Source organism: Dermochelys coriacea, chromosome 11 (genome assembly GCF_009764565.3).
Source record: "Dermochelys coriacea isolate rDerCor1 chromosome 11, rDerCor1.pri.v4, whole genome shotgun sequence".
Classification (NCBI taxonomy): Eukaryota; Metazoa; Chordata; order Testudines; family Dermochelyidae; genus Dermochelys; species Dermochelys coriacea.
This window is the reverse complement of record NC_050078.2, coordinates 57,317,255-57,338,364: the sequence shown is the minus strand read 5'-3', so window position 1 is coordinate 57,338,364 and position 21,110 is coordinate 57,317,255. Positions and strand designations below refer to the sequence as shown.

Here is a 21,110-nt window from a genome sequence, read left to right as displayed (position 1 = left end):
TGTTATGCAGAAGGCTTGTCTCATTTGAATTGCGTTCAACATGTGAACAAGCCAATCCATCAAGTGATAAAATAAAACCAACTTCTGGTTTTTTTCCCCTGAGGTTCTCGGCTTCAGTTACTCCAATAGCAACAGCCCCAGTGTTGATTTTCCCCTTAATTTCTGCCCTGTTTTACTCAGTTTGCAAATCAGAAGATGTTCAAAAGATTATTGATGCTATCATCAGATTTTACTTCTTGTAGTATCTTGGTTCCTGGATCATAGTATCAGAGCAAGCTAGCAGCTGGGACCTTGTCAGGATCAGTTAGTTTACAGCTTAAAATTACAGACCAAGGGTAAAAAAAGGTGTTAGTATATGCCAGTAGTCAGTATGTGCCCTTAGATAGGATCCATTACTCAGTAGGTACAGTTTGTCCCTGCAGTAAATAGATTGAAGAAATGTGTCTGACTCTCTTACCTGCCTTAGTAGAGGGATGGAGGATTTTATTGAATAGAGGAGCATGATGCTTTGTTCAGCATAGTTGGTTTGAGAGCGGGTAAACTGCATGGCCAGATCTTTGCTCTCTCGTTCCTTGGAGTTATGATGCTTGCTTAAGAATTAGCTGCCTTCCTTTGGCCCCTAGCCCCTACTCCCACATTCTTTAAAACTGTATCTCACACAGTTTTTATAGGACTGACACTTCCATCACATCACTGTGTATTTTTTATAATGATGCTGCTACCTGTTTTCCTAGTTAGCTCTTTAGGGCCCTGATTCAGCAAGATACTTGAGCATGTGCCTAATTTGAAGCATGTGACACTGAGTAGTGCCACTGAAGTCACCTAAAGTTAGACACATGCCTAATTACCTTGCTGAATTAAGGCCTATTGGGGGAGATGATTAATAGTGTGTATATGGCCAGCATGCACATCCTGTGACTCTGTTGTATTTGTTTGTTCTATTATCAAAGTTGCACGTTAAGTTTAAATTATTATGGAAGTTTAAAAATAAATCAGATCTTGGATTACCTTTTTGTTTTAATACATGTGCACACAGTTGGACAGTATGTGAAGAACTGAGCATGTTGTTGTTGACATTCACTTCTCCATAGCTAGGGATTATAAATTACTTCCAGTTGTACAGCAGCTCTTTTCTGGATTGGCTGGACTCTCTCTCTCTGACCCTTATGGGGGTGGCAGGCCATTACTGGGCTTTCTCTGGTGTTTCCCTAGTAGACGTGCAGGGCTAGAACTGCTTTTTATGTATTTTCCCTGATGTCTTTGCTTTAGTTGGGGTTTTGATGAGGAGTTTTGGGCCAACTTGTGTATGTCGGTGGTAGGAGGCAACAGCTTTTGTGGTTTGAATTTCATCTCTTTCTCTGTGGCTTTTAATTTGTTTGTGTCTGAAATGTGCTGGTTTACTGCTGGAAAGTTTGTACTGTTATTTTTCTGAGGAAGTGATAGTTCCTGGAGGGATTTTTTGTTGCTTGCAAAAGGTACAGCAGTTTCGTTTTTAAACACGCACGCTTGCTTGCTCGGAAATCCCAGCCCCACTGAAGTCAATGGCAAAGTTCCTATTCGCAGGAGGGCCAGGATTTCATCCTCTTTTATATACATTTCTGACCTGACTTCTAGTGCTGCTATTGCTATGGCTTCATCTTGTTTCCCCTTCTCTGCATCTCCAATGCTCTCATCTTCCTCTCTAATTGCCTCACCATATCCCTTTATCAGCTTTTTCCTTCTCTTCCTTCCCATTTTTGGTCATGTGAACACTACTTCATTCTCTTTCCTACCACCTCCCCACTAGTTCCTCTCACGTTTCCTCCCTACCCTCATATATCTTATGCTCCTAGGTGTGTTTACTTTTCTTTCTCCTCTGCCTTGCTCCTCATCACCTTCAGATGTTATACAGGTTCCCATGCCCCTTATTCTTGTCCTCCCATCCTCAATCCCGTCTCCTTTCCTGGCATTCCATATTTAATGCACCTAACTTTGTTCCCATCCTTTTTTTCTTTTCCCCTCTTTCTCAACAGCTGTGTTCGTTCTCTCTGACATTTTTAGCCCCCTTGTCTGCCTCCCTTTATTTTCTTTGCTTTCACTTAAATCTGGCTGTCCCCTTGTGACTTTCTGTGGCCATCCTCTGGCAGATCATAGAATCACCTTTCCCCTTCTCCTTCCAACAGCTTCTTCTCTTTTTGAGGTCCATCTAGCCAACCTTTTACTACTGTTCAAGCTGTTGTCATCTTCCATCCTGCCTCAGTTGTTTTCTTTGGGCCTCATGCCTGATTCTGAACTATTTCAGCTTTTGCCTTGATGATCCCTCCGTCTTCCTGCTGAAATCTCTGCCCTTGTTTCTTCCTATTGTTGCTCCCCAGTTCCTTTGATTTATAGTGTCTCTTCCTCCACAGCCCCAAAAGTGGCTGTGTGGCTAAGGTTGCTGGAGATATGCAGAATCAGCACATCCCATCAATATCTTGGTGCAAACTAAATCACCCACTCTCGAGGAGAGGCCAGTGGTGAACAGATTTCACTGATATAGAGAGGTGCAACTTCTGAAGCTGGTTCAAGGTCTTGTTCTCCTGACTCTGTTGCGGTTAAGTAACACACAGACTTCACTCGCCCACCCCCAAATAATCAAAGGCATGCATCTGAGGATTTTAATCAGCGTACATCTTAAAAATCACCAGCATTGCAGTGTTGGGCATGCATAGAATCCAGAATAGTGACTGACTTGAATTGGGAGGTCGGGGAGGGAAGTGTGCGGGGGCAGGGGAGGGCTGGGAGAAAGAGAAAGATGCATGCATACACAGAGCAGAAGGCCTTTCTGGAAGATCTGTAAGTGCAGTGTTGTACATAAAACCTACCTTAAAAAGCATGAATGGTCTGTAATAGACAGCTTGAATTTGTAGTAAAAAGTGAAGGGGAGAGAAAAAGATGCGGAGAGTACTACTTTAAGCAGGTTTCAGAGTAGCAGCCGTGTTAGTCTGTATTCGCAAGAAGAAAAGGAGTACTTGTGGCACCTTAGAGACTAACAAATTTATTAGAGCATAAGCTTTCGTGAGCGAAGTGAGCTGTAGCTCACGAAAGCTTATGCTCTAATAAATTTGTTAGTCTCTAAGGTGCCACGAGTACTCCTTTTCTTTCTACTTTAAGCAGTTCACTTTCAGAATAGCAATATCCTCCCACAGGGCTCTGTCTGCTGCTTTGAATTCAGGGCCACAACTTATATTAACTTGAGGGATTGATTTTTATTGGTTGAATGGCTGTTACCTGAAGCAGCCTGAGCATCTTATAGATGAGGGCAACAGGAGAATCATTCTTCTGAACAATTAGGTTGGTTTTTGTTTTTTTTTGTTTTTGGGTTGTAAGATTCTATTGCTCACATGGACATGGTGTGGCAGGGAGAAAAATGGTGTCTGAAATAGAGAGGCATAACCCAGAGGTCTACTGGGTATACCCCGCATTTTTTCTTGTTGCCCTGGTGTACATTGGTGCCTTATTTGCAAAAGATGTTTTGGAACTCTTCCTTTGCTTAAACAGGGAGAAGATCCAGTTTATCCGAACAGAGGGAACACCTGGACTAGTGCGTCTATCCAGTGATGCAGACCTTGTCATGTTACTAAGGTAGGTAGCAGTGCTTCATAATGGATCGTTGGCAATATGCTGTGAACAGCTGGGGAAGCGCCTTTCTGTGTATTGTGTGTACTGACGGGGTGACGTAAATGTCTCCCCTTCAGTTCTCAGAATTGCAGCTGGGGGAGTTGGAGCAGAGGATTCAGACTCTTGATTTTCCCAGTGCTGAAATTCCAGATGTCAGTTATTAGTAGGGAGATCACATTTTTCATAGTGGTGCAGAAAAGTGATTATCCCTGCAGGAAGGAGGGATAAAAGAGTACATTACTGCAAGTAGAATTTAAACCTAATTACAGTCCAAGCTACTATATGATTCTCTTGCAAGGAAAAGAATAAATGGGCTTGTCCTAATTGCCCTAAATTTTTCAGTTATAGTCATTGTTAGAAGGACAGAGATTTATATAGATCAGTACAGTTTGAAAGTCCCTGCTCTGTGCTCTTTTGAGTATATTTTCTGTTTAGCTCTGTGATTTGCAAGTACCATGTTTTTGGAAATTAGCACTTGATATGATTCCATTATTTGAGCTGAACACCACACTGTCCATCTTTCAACTATGCTGATAGTTTTTGCTCACTTTGTTGATGGGATGATTGGTTATCACTTTTTAGGAGTGGGGAACTGTCCCTTTAATGTATCCTACTTCAGCATTGGCTCAGAAAAGAGAGACCAGGTAGGAGAGGTAATATTTTTTATTGGACCAACTTCTGTTGGTGACAGGTTTCAGAGTAGCAGCCGTGTTAGTCTGTATTCGCAAAGAGAAAAGGAGTACTTGTGGCACCTTGGAGACTAACAAATTTATTTGAGCATAAGCTTTCGTGAGCTACAGCATCCAATGAAGTGAGCTGTAGCTCACAAAAGCTTATGCTCAAATAAATTTGTTAATCTCTAAGGTGCCACAAGTACTCTTTTTCTGTCTGTTGGTGAGAGAGACAAAATTTCAAGCTTACACAGAACTGTTCTTTAGGTCTTCAGATCTGTGTAAACTTGAAAGCTTGTCTCTCTCACCAACAAAAGTTAGTCCGATAAAAGCTATTACTTCACATATCTTCTCTCTCTAATCCTTGGACCAATATGGCTACAACACTGCATACCAAGAAAAACAGGCAGGTGATAGTAGCGTCTTTCTTATGTCCGACACACTGTATGCTCATTCAAGGTGTAAGTGTGATAGATTTTCCCTGCAAAACAGTTTTTTCTCTAACATATCTGTAGAAAAAAGTTTTACATTTAATGTTAAAAATAGTCTAAATTATGAAGTGTTGGGATTAATATAATTAATATGACATTGCATGAACATAATGGTCCCTTTTGGCCTTAAAATCTGTGAATTAATTAAAAGCTATTAACATTTTAGTCTGAAACTGCTGATGTTTAAAGAAAAAATAAAAAGAATAGAAGACAAAATTGTAGGATTTTTTTATTGCTATATAATACGTGAAGAGGTCACAGGTTTTACAGAGAGAACTGAACCTCGGTTTCTATTTCTATTTTAAATAGACTTGATATAGACATTTTGTCATTGCTGCTTGAATGTATTTTTCTGTTAATCTGTAAATTCTGCTAATACTAAAGACTCCAAGTAATTCTTATAATAGAAATACAATAATTTGATACTATAATTGATATCTCTCTTTTGTGGAAAACTCATAATTTAAAAAATTCAAAAAGACACAGAGCACCCCCACAAAAATGTACAAAACCAAATATCTGATTTTTCAGATTTTATTTACTTAACACACTTAAAATCAATTGTTTACAATGATTTTCTCTTAGTTTAACTATTAAGAGATTTGATCTGTGATTAGCCCTCTTTTCAGTCCTAATAATAATAATTGTACTCAGGAAATAAATTATTGAATACATGATTTCTGTGTTTCCATTGGTTCCCAAGAGCCTCAGTGGTGTACCTGGGAACTCACTAAGCTGTGTTGAGTTATTTGGTAAGTTAGCTATAGGGTGATAGTAAATATTGATGTAAAAGCAGAGATGGGGTTGTTTAAAACAGTAATTTTGTGTGTGTGCCTGATTTCTTGTTTTAGAGTTAAACAGGAAAAAAAAATATAAAATGTTCTAGCAGGAGCAAGACTGGGCCACTTCTCTATGCATCCTTGTCTTCAATGCATTCAAAATGTGGGAATTTTCTTACTGCTAGAGAACATTACGCAAATTTTAAAATATTTTCTCCCACGCATCAATATATTTCAAATTTCAGCTGAATATAAACACCTTTTTATATAGGGAATGAAGGTGCCTTAGTTACAATAGCCTGGGAATAACTGATGTAACACAAAAAGTCTCTAAGGTGCCCCAAGTACTCCTTTTCTAACAAATTTATTTGAAGTTTGTTAGTCTCTAGGGTGCTACAAGTACTCCTTTTCTTTTTGCGAATACAGACTAACACGGCTGCTATTCTGAAACCTGATTTAACACAATATTCTGTTTCAGAGATGGGGTTCCTAGGAGGAGATAATTTGCACTTTGAGCTTGTAAACATATCATTAGGCTATATCCTATGCAGTTCTAGTTTTATCTTGATAATTTAAACACAAATCAGGTTCTTAATTTATTCCCAGATTGAACAGTTTTTTCAGATTTTATTCACATTTGAAGAGCATAGTTCAACTTTTCTCTGTGAAAAAACATATTATAGACTGCAGATGATTTTTTAGGAGAGCAAAAATGTCAGTAAATATGTGTTCCAACCCTCCCCCCCCAACCATTCACAAAGAACTATTGCGGGTATCTGTAATGAACAGATTTGATATGAAATCTGTTTTATTTTAACCAGTTAGATTACTATATAACTCAAAAATGAGAGAACCACAAGACAATGATGTATTGTGCAGCCTAACAATTGAAAATAAAGATGGTCATTTAACCAGTCGATTCAGAGTGTATATGTTGTAATAACATCCAACAGCTATGCTATTTCATATTTTCTTTTCTATACATATTATGTTAAAATATTATAAACATGCCTGCTTTGGATGTTATGGTCTTATCAAATTGGAAAAAATCAATGAGATTTGGGGATATTCAAACATTCCATACGTTGTCTGTGAATTAGGGCTATCAATTAATTGCAGTCAACTTAAGCGATTAATGCTATTTTAAAAAATAGTCATGATTAACTGCAGTTTTCACTACACTGTTAAACAATAATAGAATACCAGTTTAAATGTATTATAAATATTTTTGGATTTTTTTTTGTTTTCAAATGTATTGATTTCAGTTACAACACAGGTTTCAGAGTAGTAGCCGTGTTAGTCTGTATTCGCAAAAAGAAAAGGAGTACTTGTGGCACCTTAGAGACTAACAAATTTATTAGAGCATAAGCTTTCGTGAGCTACAGCTCACTTCATCGGATGCATTTGGTGGAAAAAACAGAGGGGAGATTGATATACACACACAGAGAACATGAAACAATGGGTTTATCATACACACTGTAAGGAGAGTGATCACTTAAGATAAGCCATCAGCAGCAGCGGGGGGAAGGGGGAAGGAGGAAAACCTTTCATGGTGACAAGCAACTTAGGCTATTTCCAGCAGTTAACAAGAATATCTGAGGAACAGTGGGGGGTGAGGTGGGGGAAATAACATGGGGAAATAGTTTTACTTTGTGTAATGACTCATCCATTCCCAGTCTCTATTCAAGCCTAAGTTAATTGTATCCAGTTTGCAAATTAATTCCAATTCAGCAGTCTCTCGTTGGAGTCTGTTTTTGAAGCTTTTTTGTTGAAGGATAGCCACTCTTAGGTCTGTAATCGAGTGACCACAGAGATTGAAGTGTTCTCCAACTGGTTTTTGAATGTTATAATTCTTGACGTCTGATTTGTGTCCATTCATTCTTTTACGTAGAGACTGTCCAGTTTGGCCAATGTACGTGGCAGAGGGGCATTGGTGGCACATGATGGCATATATCACATTGGTAGATGTGCAGGTGAATGAGCCTCTGATAGTGTGGCTGATGTGATTAGGCCCTATGATGGTGTCCCCTGAATAGATATGTGGACAGAGTTGGCAACAGGCTTTGTTGCAAGGATAGGTTCCTGGGTTAGTGGTTCTGTTGTGTGGTGTGTGGTTGCTGGTGAGTATTTGCTTCAGATTGGGGGGCTGTCTGTAAGCAAGAACTGGCCTGTCTCCCAAGATCTGTGAGAGTCATGTGTCGTCCTTCAGGATTGGTTGTAGATCCTTGATGATGCGTTGGAGAGGTTTTAGTTGGGGGCTGAAGGTGATGGCTAGTGGCGTTCTGTTATTTTCTTTGTTGGGCCTGTCCTGTAGTAGGTGACTTCTGGGTAAACTATTTTCCCATATTATTTCTCCCCCCCCCCCCACTGTTCCTCAGATATTCTTGTTAACTGCCAGAAATAGCCTACCTTGCTTGTCACCATGAAAGGTTTTCCTCCTCCCCCCCCCCCGCTGGTGATGGCTTATCTTAAGTGATCACTCTCCTTACAGTGTGTATGATAAACCCATTGTTTCATGTTCTCTGTGTGTGTATATCAATCTCCCCTCTGTTTTTTCCACCAAATGCATCCGATGAAGTGAGCTGTAGCTCACGAAAGCTTATGCTCTAATAAATTTTAGTCTCTAAGGTGCCACAAGTACCCCTTTTCTAGTTACAACACAGAATACAAAGTGTACAGTGATCACTTTATATTCTTATTTTTTATAACAAATATTTGCACTATAAAAATGATAAAAGAAATAGTATTTTTCAGTTCACCTCAGACAAGTACTGTAGTGCAGTCTCTCTATCGTGAAAGTGCAACTTACAAATGTAGAATTATTTTTTTACATAACTGCACTCAAAAACAGAACAATGTAAAACCTTAGACTCTACAAATCCACTCAGTCCTACTTCTTGTTCAGCCAATTGCTGAGACAGACAAGTTTGTTTACATTTGCAGGTGATAATGCTGCCACCTTCTTATTTACAATGTCACCTGAAAGTGAGAACAGGCATTGTTGTAGCCGTTGTTGTAAGGTATTTACTTGCCAGATATTCTAAACATTCATATGCCCCTTCATACTTTGATCGCCATTCCAGAGGACATGCTTCCATGCTGAATTAAAATTGGTATTCCGTTATTGTTTAACAATGCAATTAAAAATCTGATTAATCACAACTTATTTTTTTAATCTTGCAGTTAATCGTTATTATTTTTAATTGTTTGACAGCCATACTATGAACTATTAAATGGTATCTAAATTATAGATTATTTCAGTGTTTCAGGCTGTGAAAGTTACACTGTACTTCCCAGCAAACATTTTAAAATCACAGAAAAGTAGGTGAGGCATCTGAAGTCTAACCTGGTGAAAACTATATATGATACTTTTTTCTCTGTGCATGACGTGTTAAGTAAGAGTAAATGAAGCATTAATTCCTAATAGACTAAAGAGTATATTGTTCAATTCAGCAAGCCAATTCACACATGATTGATTACACCAGAAGTTCAGAGTATTTGGCTCTGTTCTTATGTACAGTCTTACAAATTTTTGTATAGGAAAGTGCCATGAATGTCAATGGTGTGTTGGCAGGGAAAATGTATAAGCAAAAGTATAAAAAAATGCAACTTTTAAAGGGTTCATTAAATACACGGACCTTAGTTTTGAAAACAAATACACGTCATCACATTGAGATGTCACACACGAAACTAGGAACTGTGACTTCCCAGTCATTTACAAGATTCCAGTCCTTGTTATACAGAAATAACATTGAAAGAAGGGCAACAAAAGCCTACTTTTTTGCATTCTGAGTATGCGCACGGGAGACAGGTGAGTGACTTTCTAAAAATCAGACTGGCTTTGAAGGCCACATTATTGCTAGAAAGTAGAACATATCCTTGGCTCAGATAAACATCTTCTGTCTTCTCCTGTTTGCTCCTTTGTACCAGTTTGTTCGAAGAAGAAATAATGTCATACGTGCCACCACATGCCTTACTTCATCCCAGTTATTGCCAGTCCCCAAGAGGTTCTCCAGTATCCTCTCCTCAGAACTCTCCAGGTAAATTTTGTTGAAGTTTACAGTGGGATCTTTAGGGATACTTAGTGTGCACCAAATAAGATCAGGGAATGAGAGTTTTGTCACTGACTTCACTGAGATCAGGATTTTACCCTCTGAACAAAAGCAGTAAAGGAATTCTTTGGCTGTCAGATACTTTTTCTGTAATTACTTCGTTACATTGACAGCTTTAATTCTGCATGATGTTTCTCAGAAGAGCCCTTTTTGTAAGACATGAAAGTCTTTCCAGATGATGAGGTCATAGACAATTAGATGATGAGAATCCACTCTAGTCACAGAGTTTGAAGTTGCACAACAAAAGTAGACAAATAATGTAAATGTAACATTTCCAATTCTGAAGAGTGTAGTCTCATTTTCATATGCAGTAGAAACATATAGCTCTATATATGGGGTTTATTTTCTGTGATTTTTGCTCTTTAGTCTGCAAATAATGCCAAAATGACTTGTATTTATTTGAAATTGTAGCACTGCTGATCTGATTGCAGAAGTTTATTTGATGGATTCTTTACAGGCTATAGTGTCTTGGTGGCCTTTTGAAATAAGTTGGTGTTTTCAGTCCAGTTCTGGTAGGGTTCCTCATCACAAAACCCACCACTGAAAGTGATGGTAATTGGCACTTCCACCAGAGCATTTTCACCAGAGTAGTTAAGGATTGAGGTCCTGATCCAGCAACACACTTAAACCCAGGCTTAACTTTAAGCACCTGAGTACTTCCATTGACTTCACAACACAAATGAGGAAACTAAAATACCCTGTCACCCTGAGAGATGATCTTTCCAGTTCAAGGTCTTGGAAAGTGTGCTGTAGCTTGCCCTGGAACTGCCCATGCAGAACAAAATCTATAGAACAGACTGTAGGGATGTCAGTATAGCATCTTTCATGAGCACTAAGATTTACTTTTAAAACATTGTTTGAAACATATTTTTGAAAAGAAAATTTGAAAAAAATTAATTGGTGATATTCTTGTTCTTAAAGGGGAAATAATAGTACACTATTCAGATAGGTCTGCTTCTTATTTTCTTACAAGGCATGGGAAGTTTACTTAATACTGCTGGAAATTTTTTTTCAATGGGTTTGGGGATTCTCTTTGCAAACAAATTGAAATAAAACAGTTGTATGGCAACCTCGTACCATAGGCCTACTATTAACAAGGATAACCTTTTCAAAAAACATGACGTAGGCTCTTAAGTGCCTGAATCGCCTTTGAAAGTGCCATTGATTAGCAATGGGAATTAGGCAGCTAAGTCATTTTAGCACTTCTGAAAATTTTACTCCTACTGCATACAGGACACAGTGGCCTAGTAACTGCTGTAATCCCCCAAAGGATTAGTTTCATCACAATACTATAATAATCTCATTATAGTATTGTAGTAATGCTGCTGTCGTTATTAATTTACATTTTGCTTCACATAATTACATCCCAGTTTCCTTGAGATCAGAGCTCTGTTGTTTCAGCAGAACTAAGGCCTAATCCCACTTCTGATTCTAGCAAACCAGCGTGATGAGACATGAACCTCTCAAAGTGGAAACTTGCCGTGGGCTCACAATGAGATTTGACAATAAGAAAAATATGTGTTCAAACTCCAGAACTTGTGCTTTGTTTCTGACTGGTAAAACTTGTTTCTAACTGACTTGAAAGGGTTCACGCTAGGGCACCAAAGTCTAGAGGGCTGAGAAATAAGGGGGAGTGACAACAGTTATATAAAGTCAGACTGCTGTCACTTACCATGTGTTTAAGAGTGTGCATACTGCAACTCAAGCCTGCTGCTGCACAATGATCTTTTTAAACCACCAGCTGCACGTTTGCCATTATGTCGCCCATTATAGTCTCATCTGCCGCTCCAGGATGTTAGGGCAGAAACACTCTGGCGAGAGGAATGGATATCTGTTATAATCCCCAACCAGTCCCTTGTCGCCAACCCCACAATTTGCCCACCTGGTTTTGACCTGCCCCATCGCCAGTGGTCCCTGTTGAACAGGTTCCGCCCCGGGCAAGATCTCTGTGCAGCTAACCAGTATTGCTGGGGCCTTCATGACAGTCCACACCACTGAGGATGCCATCGCTTGGCTAGACAATTGTGCACATGCTAAATAAATCTGTCTGCAGACACACACTTTAGAACTTAGTGACAATATCTGTGCATGTTTAAATAGTGATTAATAATTTAGTTAATTGAGACTAAATTATTTCAAATGTAGCAAAGCCTATTTTTTCCTCCGAGGTCCACATACAGCAGTTTGATGTTTTCAAATATAGCTGGTATTATTTTATTGGAAAGGAATAGTGATAGATAAGTAAAAGGAAAAATGTGGGCGGAGACAAGATCACACCTGGAAAATTCAAGCCCGTAAGAAAGGTTATCAGAATGTTGTGTTTTTGTAGTCTTGCACTCAGCCCAACAGAACTAATAATCCATGCCCTATTCTCACAAGCTTGGGGTAGCATGTGTGTGTCCTGAAAGTCAAAAGACTGGATTCTGTGGGACCCAAGGGGGACTCTTCAATGAAAACATCCTGCTACCACTGCCTTTCCAGCAGGGTGCTGTCAGTCTGAGCTCTTCAGCCTATCTCAATGGTGGCGTTCTGCAAGGGGAAAGGTGATCTTTAAAACAGCAAGGGTCTGAACCATTTGCCTTTTGTAGCTCAAACCAATACCTTGAACTTATGTGGAACCCAGTCAGAAGCCAGTCCTGGTCACAGATCATGGTCATAAAGTTCTCCCTGTAAGCAGTTTTGCTAACCCAGCAGGCTGTTGCATGCTGCACTATCTGAAGTTTCCAGGTGGTCATGAAATGTGATTCATTTCACTCTTGATATGGATTTTGTTGCTACAGAACGAATGCTACCACTCTCCAGTGTTTAATTTGTAATGAAAGGGATGCTGGGGCTCAAGCAGTTTTTCTTTTTTTACTTTCATAACTGATGCGGCAAGCCAGAGGTGACAGGGCTATCTACTCCCAAGCCCGGAGGTGCTGGGGCTCAGCCCTGGCAAGCCCTGGCACAAATTTAAGTGCTGGATCTCTCCCCACAATCCATGACCTGGGCTGGGGGGCATAATAGGTGTAAAATAAGTTAGCTTCTCTTGAGGGGGTCCTTCTAGTCAGATTTTGTTGTTTTAATAAAATCTTCTTCTAAGAGGATTCCTAAATGGTTTGTAATGGATAAGGTCCCCTAACCTTCCAACAGATATGTTAATGGGTCCTAATCTTCCCTGATAGAGCTGGATGTACAAAATCCTGTTTGTTGCCCCAAAAAAAAAAAAAAAAGTGATGTGGCCAAACTGGAAATCTTTGACATGCCTTGGGAAGAGATGGGTACGGAGTTGTAGTGTCCGAACAAAGGTGCTTTGCGGTATTTGGCTTCCTCAGAATATGCAAAGATAGGACACTTCAAGAGTGCTATAGAGAAGAGAGTATTCTGCTCCTTGGCCTCCTGATGAAAGGAGCAGTGCATGCTCTCAAAAATGCCTGCTGCTGCAGCTGGTAACTAGCAGGCACACTAAAGTCTGGCCATGCTCCCATTTTAACTTGTCACTCGCACCTTAGGGCTGCGGAGCATGACAGGCTACATTTGTATCTACGTCACTATAGTTAAATTCCAATTATCCACATTATCTGTATTTAATATTAATACCGGCCCAGAGAATGAGGACACTACCTCATCCACCCCACCCATCTAGCTGATGGCTAAGCAAACTGCTTCCTCGTCCCACCCTCGACCCGTTCCAGAGTCTGTGAACACAGCCCCCTCCCATTTAGAATCTGAGCAAACTACCTGTTCCTCCTCTTCCCTCTTTCCCTTGGTGAAGGCTAGGCACATTGCCTCCATGATAATGAAACCACCTCTGCTGGGTTAGCCTTACATAGGGAGAGAAAAGAAAAGTGATATACTGAACTGGCTGATATTTTACTTATAAATAGCTTTAAAGCCAATTGCATGCACACATCAGGTTACTCACAAATGAGTAGTTAGGAGCCTACCCATATTCTTGGGTGTATGAAACCTCAACCTTCCAGGTATATTTTGAACAATATATATTTCAATGATCTAGATGCCAGAGAGGGAGAGGAATTATTTAAAGATATAGGTAAGTAGGGATATGAGAATGAAATTAAAAGGGCAAAATGTAGGCTGAATCTGAGGGCACCTTCTTGCAGTGAAATCTTTTGGGCTGTGGAATAGTCTCTCGAGGGAAGTAGAGGAAGTTCATTGACTGAGATGTTTAAACTAGACTGGACTAAACACAAGAAGGTACCACTGGCTACACAGCTGAAATGGGAGGGAAGTGAGATAAATCCCCCCCCCCCATTCCGTGTCACATTAGTATCAGTGGTTTATTTACCCAATTTGCAATAACTGTGCATACAACTGTAGGCGGATGTGCAATTTTTTTTGGCATACAGAGATCTGCCTCTCTTCAAAGAACTGTTCCTTAAACTTGGATCTCAAAATATGAATTCACGTTTTTCAGTCATGTTTGAAAGAAACTTAGTATAGTAATTCATTTGATCCAGATATTTGAATGAAGAGAAAAGTCTTCAGTCTTTCCTCTCCCAATATTTTTCTCCTTTGTTGTACTTGACTGAGTTTCACTGAGTAAACTTTTCTACAGTATCCTCTCCTCAGTAAGATGAGAAACTCCATGCATTGCAAGAAGGTATATTACACACATAGGACATACTAATTTAGCTCATTGGAACCTGTTTTTCTTCTTGACAGTGAAAAACATTTTTTTATGAAGGTGCATCATTTTAGTCGTTAAACACAGGTATTCATAAAATACACATATGCCAAAAAAAAAAGTTGGGTCATTTCCAGTGTCTTTGTTTGGTTTTGTGGGGGTTGTTGAAGTGTTTTTTTTTGTTTGTTTGTTTGTTTTGGAAGGGAAGAGTTGTCTGCTTTGGATGGCTTCAACATTTTAGGACTTAATCTAAAATCTTGAAACCATTGGACAAACAAACAGCAATCAAAAACATCTAAACCTACAGTAGTTTGGAGATATGGATCTTTTATCAGTTTATAAACCAGGATTTTAAAAGAAACCAACCATGCCCCATGTTTTTGGTCAGCAAAGAACCTTCTTTTCCGTTCAGAGCTGGAATGTGATGCTTTGCACAGCTGCAGTTCATTTTCTGCTTGTTGTTTGCTGCAGGTACTCAGCGTGCTAATGCCAGAGCTCCAGCTCCTTATAAAGAGATTTGAAGCCAAATTGAGGAACTTCTACAGGAAGCTGGAGACTAAAGGATATGGACAAGGGCCAGGGAAATTAAAGTATGTAGAAGCATCTTATCAAATAGGGTTTATCTCACAGGCAGAACTTCTTTCCTTGCAAGTGTAAGAACCTCTTTCCTCTGGGAATCCCATTGGTAACATGATGCATTCTTGCACTTACTGAATTCAATGTGAAGTGTGTTATAAGGCACTAAAAGCCATCTCACTCACAGCAGAGAACACATTTGAAGCATCTCTTCCCGATGTTACCTCCTGCTGTAGTTTCTTCATATGTACATTAATACTACTGCAGTGGCAGAAAGTCCTCTGAAGAACAACACTCAAAGAAACGGAGCAGTTGGGCCACTTCAATTACAACAGTCACTGTGGGGCAAGATGAAATAACTCTATTTTCTTTTGTCTTGCCCAACAACAAAAATAAATATACTTTCATATGATTCATCTTTGTGTAGATACAGAATCTTAATGAACAGAATTTTTATAATTAAATATTATTAAATTCCAAAGAATTTGAAACTTGAACATAGTTTTTGATAAAGTTAAGCACTCCATATGTGGGAGTGCTGAAATGAAGGCTTCATGCCACCTTAACTCTGCCTCCTTGTGAATTTTCATTAGTATAGAATAATTAATCACATGTTTACATACGTGTCATCGGGCAGCCCCTTCTGGAAGCAGCCTCCTGCAGCAGGACACAGTATGACAGGGATGCCTGCCTCAGTTTCCCCTCTCAGCTGACCCAATAACTTCAGGCTTTCTTGTCTCAATACTGTTCCTCCTTGGGGCTGGTTTTATTACAACAGTGTAAGGCCAAATAATCCATAACAAAAGTCCCGGACATGGAGTCCATTTCTCACCCCAGTGCAAGAAGTTATTAAAATTCAAGACATTTCATCCCTCAGTTTCCCCCATGCCACATACTGGTGCCTTTGACGGTATCAGGGCTCTCAGTCCTTTCCTGTCCTTGTACCAGGACAGACACCCCAGCCCTTCCAACCTGAGTGCAACCCTGCTCTTCCCAGTGTGAACCCCCACAGCCTCTCTTCTGGAAACGTCCTTGCCAGGGGAGCTTCCCTCACTCCCGCTGGCCCTCTCACAGCTCTTCTGGGTCCAGCTCTCCAGCAATGAGAATGTCAGTGGGTAAGCTCCTCCACAGCTCCTCTGCCTTCAGTCCTTTCCGGCCATTCTTCTGGCTATCCAACTGAGAGACAGCAGGCAATTCCTGCTGCTGCTCTTGCTCCTCCTGCCTTCAAACCTCTCCAGCTCTGGCCTGGGGACGCCAGCCAGCAAGCCCCTCTCAGCCTTTTCCTGGGAACCACCCTCTGCTTCCTTCTGGGACTCCTCTAGTTCCTGGGTCTCTGGTAGCTCTCATCTTCCTGTCCTGACTGAACCAATTTACTCTAACTCACTGGGATTTCCCCTCCCTGGGTCTTTCCCTAATCTTTTGTAGCCCCCAGCTGCTGCCCTGCCCTCTTAATTGGGAAACTGCATTGGCATACCTGAGATTGGACCTACGTCACGTAGTGGGTCCAGCCACGGTGTGATAGAACTATTATGTTAAGAGATGATCATCACATGATATTTGCCTGATTTTAAAAAAAAAAATCTGTGCCATACACCAACTGTGATCCTCAAACTCCCATAAGTTAACCAAATAAAAACCTGCTTTTCATGGAAAAGATAAATTTTCTCCCAAAGAACCATCTCCCTGCCTGATTCCAGTTTTCTAGCTCCAACCACTCTGACACTAGAGCTATTTAAAAAAAAAATTCACTGCATTGAGAAAGGGCAAGGTGTATTTTTCTTTGCCACTTAACCATTTTTGCTCAAAAAAGAACTAGATACATTCATGGAGGATAGGTCCATCAATGGCTATTAGCCAGGATGGGCAGGGATGGCATCCCTACCCTCTGCTTGCCAGAAGCTGGGAATGAGCGACAGGGAATGGATCACTTGATGACTACCTGTTCTGTTCATTCCATCTGGAGCATCTGGCATTGGCCACTGTTGGAAGACAGGATACTGGGCTAGATGGACCTTTGGTCTGACCCAGTATGGCCCTTCTTATGTAAATTTTCCAAAAATATTCACCTTTGGGCAGAGACCAGACTCTGATCTTTTCAGGTGAACATTTCTTAAAATTGTCAACAGCTGAAAAGGGATTTGAATGGAAATGCTTACCTATAATGTAATTGATTAAAAAAATAAAAAAAAGTAAGCTGTAAAAAAAAAAAAAAAAAAAAGAGCTGCAGTGACCAGTCTGGCAAATAGCTTGTGCAAGAGGGTGGCTATTGCCAGCTATAAGGTCTATGATATATACATGCTCCTGTTACCTTGTTTTTCTGGGTTTGTGAACTACAGGTATATTTCTGGTAGGATTTATCATCATACCGGGAGGTTTTAAGTGAGAGAAACAAAATGATGATTTATTTTGATACAAATAGGCAACTTTTTAAATTAAAAGTTGTTTCTAAGGTGTTTGAACATTTACAAATAATATACTACTGCAGCCATTGTGATATGACAGGCAGGAATAATTCGTAACACAATTTAAGGTGGTTATATTTCCTCCTGTTGTTCTCCCTCTTCTTCCTAAGGGAATCCAGTGCTGCATAAACTTATTTTGGCCATGAACATAAATGTTCAGTTCTGTGTAGGATTACTTTGGCCATTATTTCAGACCCTTGATTTTTTCCCCCTTCTACAAATTTTCCAGTAACTAGAGCATTACATTTTTTTACATTTAGTACTAAATTCTGCTCTGAGGACTATTTGCCACTCCAATTGGCATTGCTTGGTGTCCTTCTGTACCTGTTCTGTGCATAAATACAGGATAAACTCCAGGGCTGTCAATCCAACACCTTTCACCAAATTTATCTTGCCTTGGACTATATTGCTTTAGTTGAAGAGCCAGATTCTTATTTACTTTAAGGCCACTTTACAGAGCCCTAGCATGGTAAACAGCCTTTAGAGTGGGTTTCAATGCTCACTTCAAAACCCCTTCAGGCTGCCAGAATGGTGCAAAGCAGACTTTGTGTAAATGAGTATCAGACTGGAAAAATTTAAAATACTATTTCTTTGTGGGAGACATTTTATTGGATAAAGTATATCCAAGAAGAACATAGGCTAACAGATATTAGCTGCTAAATCTGGATCAAATGGTTGTATAAAGAGGAGATTAAATATTGTTTGTATCCATTATCCTGAACAGTTACCAGCCAGTGTAACTGTGTTTTCATCTGCAGTTCACCTTTGTGAATTACTGTGTTTAAAATTATCTTGCTGTGCAGATTAATCATCAGGAGAGACCACTTGCTGGAAGATGCCTTCAATCAGATTATGGGTTACTCAAGAAAAGACCTGCAGAGAAATAAACTCTATGTCACGTTTGTTGGGGAGGAAGGGTGAGTAGTGGAAGTGGGCATGAACACATTAATCAACTATGTTTGCAGCTGTGCTTGGCTATTTCACCATACTGTTGCGGTCTAGAGTGGAAAGAGGAAGGATTGTCGCCAGGAAATGCCACAAATATAAGCCTAGAACCTACAGCTATTCACATTTCACAAAGCCAAATAATTCATTTTGATGTCTTGGTAATGCATCTTGCTTTAAAAAAAAAAACAAACAAAACCCAGCATTTATCTCTGTGTATATGGAATTTTTGCTGCAACAAAACATGCAGATTAACTTGCATTTTCACACCTGATTTGCGCACACAATTATTGGCAACATGCTTGAAAATGACTAGTTGTTCGTGTTTGACCTTTTATGAACATGATTAAAACTGTAATGATTGTAAATATGTACTGAATTTCATTCACATGTATTTCAGAGATTTTGCACAGTCTTTAAGGGAGCTGTTGCAAAATAGGTCTTGAACCAGTCCTTATAATACTATTGGTTGTTAGTACCATGTGGGTTTGGCATTAAGTTTCTAGAATGACTTTCACAGTTCTGGTGTAGTAAAAGCAGTTTGTACAAGATTAGATAAATATTCCTTTTAAAGGTTCTAAACTCTGTAGTGTGTTTAAAGTTCATCCTCAATGGCCAAGTTTTAATATGACCTAGTTAAAGTTTTTAAGTAAAATGTGGTGGTCTCACCCTAGCTGCAAGTGTGGGCTTGTTCACATACATAATATCACCATACTGACTGGCATCATTCAGATTGATAGGTACTCTTGATCCAAGAAAAACCCATAACTGGAATGGCAGGACTGCAATAGTACAGGATTAAGGTGTTTTGATTGAGTTTATATCAGCCTTTATTTTTACTACTAGCAGCTTCACCCAAATTTAAAATATATATAAAATGATTGCAAAGCATACATCAGAGAGTGGGAGAAGGGGAGGGGAAGAGCTGAAAAAATACAATAAGAAAATAAAACTAAAGTCAGGTAGATTGTCTTTTTCCAGATCAGATCATGTCATGTCAGGTTTTTGCTTTTCTAAACACAAAATGACAAGATGAAGAGTGGCCTGGATGAGGAACACGTTACACATACTGTTCCTTTCTCCTCTGATAGCCACTTCTGTACATGATGCCTTCCTTTGAGGAAAAGAATGAGTTATTTTGAGTAACATCAAATCAAAATGATATTAAGTGTCTTGCTAGCAAAATGACTGATCTCATCTTTATACACTCATTTGATCCAGTTTTGAATGGTGAAAGGATGTGTGCAAACAGCTCTTTCAACATAAATGATGAAAGGATGTGAACCATGCAGAACTGCTCATTTAGTTAAATGTAGGATGACTATCTGTGGGGGAAGGGAAAGAAATAGGAGAAATTTTGAAAGAAGCATGTCCTACTCCTCCCCACCCCCTTTTTTTTTTAATGCAGGCTAACCTATTGTCTGATGATTGGGCAGGAACTTGATTTTATGTTTCTGTTCCTCATCCATTTGTAATGCTGTAAATATAAATCATAAAGAAAGGTAATAAAATCCCCACTGAATGTATATGAGCACATTTTGATTAACTCTACACTTGTTTGCATTAGCACATGGGGTAATTTAAACCCCACTGTTGCGATTCAGACAATTTTATCATGAGTCTCACAATATTTTGTGTTTTTTCTTATAAAGCCCCAGTTCCTGGAACCATGAGATTATATGAGAGAATCCATTGTACTTTATTTTTTTTTTTTTTACTCATGGTTTCAGAAAAGAATCAAAATCTCAAAGCAAATAAAATGAACCCCAAATGTATTAGTTTTTCTACATTTCATGATTTTCCAGCCAAACATTTGGCTTTTGGGGCCAGATACTTTTTAAAAAATATTTGTCATTGGTAAAAAAAAGGGTAGTTTAAAAGGGAATAGTTTTAGGGCCTGGATTTGCTGTCAATAGCAAAATCAACAGTATCATCCGTCTATGTTGGATGTCTTCAACAATGACTTATTATTACTCTGTCATTTTTTTATTTAATGGTTGATTATATGTATGTGAAAACCCATGTCTTGGGCCATCTCAGATGACAAAAGAATTAATGTACTGATGTTTTTGATGCCTTGAATCCTGTAGTGATATCCTCACGCCCTGCTCCAGCTCCTGTAAGTCAGGTAAAATGCTGGAGTGGTATAAGTGGGCCATAAAAGCCCCAGTGGCAGCAGTGGGTGGATTCCCTTGGTGCAGACACTGTGGAGGCTGACTCCCAAAGATCCCCTTGTAAATCCTGGTGCAGGGGGTGTGCCCGAGCCAGGCCGCAGCATACGTTACTGTGAAGGCTCTGGGAAGCTCTGTGGTTCATAGGTTGACCCAGGGAGGCTGCCATAATTCAGAAGGGCCCCTGGGACTGTCTAAATTCCAGTCTCTCCAGCCCTCAGGATAGCCCAGGACTGGGAGAGTGCACAGATGGCTTAAAGTTAACTTAACATTCCTAGCTCCTGTTAGAAGCACAGCTCAGAATCTCACCCATGATTTAAGTCCAAAGAACTGTTTAGTCTAGAGAGATCATATAAAGTAAAATAATGTGTCATGTTTTCTTACTCTGACTATTCTTTGCATTTATACTGTGAATGCTTATTTACCACTGATGAAGGTGACTTTGAAAAATAACAAGCATCTAACTGTATCAAAAAGTCCTGCTGCTACAGTCTGTTCTGCATGTCAAACAGCTGCCTTGCATGAGAGGGTGGTATTTTAAAATGCCTAACGCTCCTCCCCAAGAGAATTGAAACATGCTGCCAACCACAGTACTTCTGCGTTTGAATACTCAAATGCCTCCGGTTGCAGCTGTTGT

General features: G+C 39.6%; 1 protein-coding gene across 1 annotated transcript in view; it reads left to right on the top strand.

Moving 5' to 3' along the window:
• The window catches only part of HECW2 (HECT, C2 and WW domain containing E3 ubiquitin protein ligase 2), a 263,183-nt gene that overhangs the window by 220,861 nt on the left and 21,212 nt on the right, over positions 1 to 21,110 (top strand). Inside the window, 5 exon segments of the mRNA XM_038422564.2 lie at positions 3,520 to 3,603; positions 9,511 to 9,620; positions 14,791 to 14,833; positions 14,835 to 14,909; positions 18,161 to 18,274. Of these exon segments, the coding sequence (XP_038278492.1) occupies positions 3,520 to 3,603; positions 9,511 to 9,620; positions 14,791 to 14,833; positions 14,835 to 14,909; positions 18,161 to 18,274 (426 nt within the window).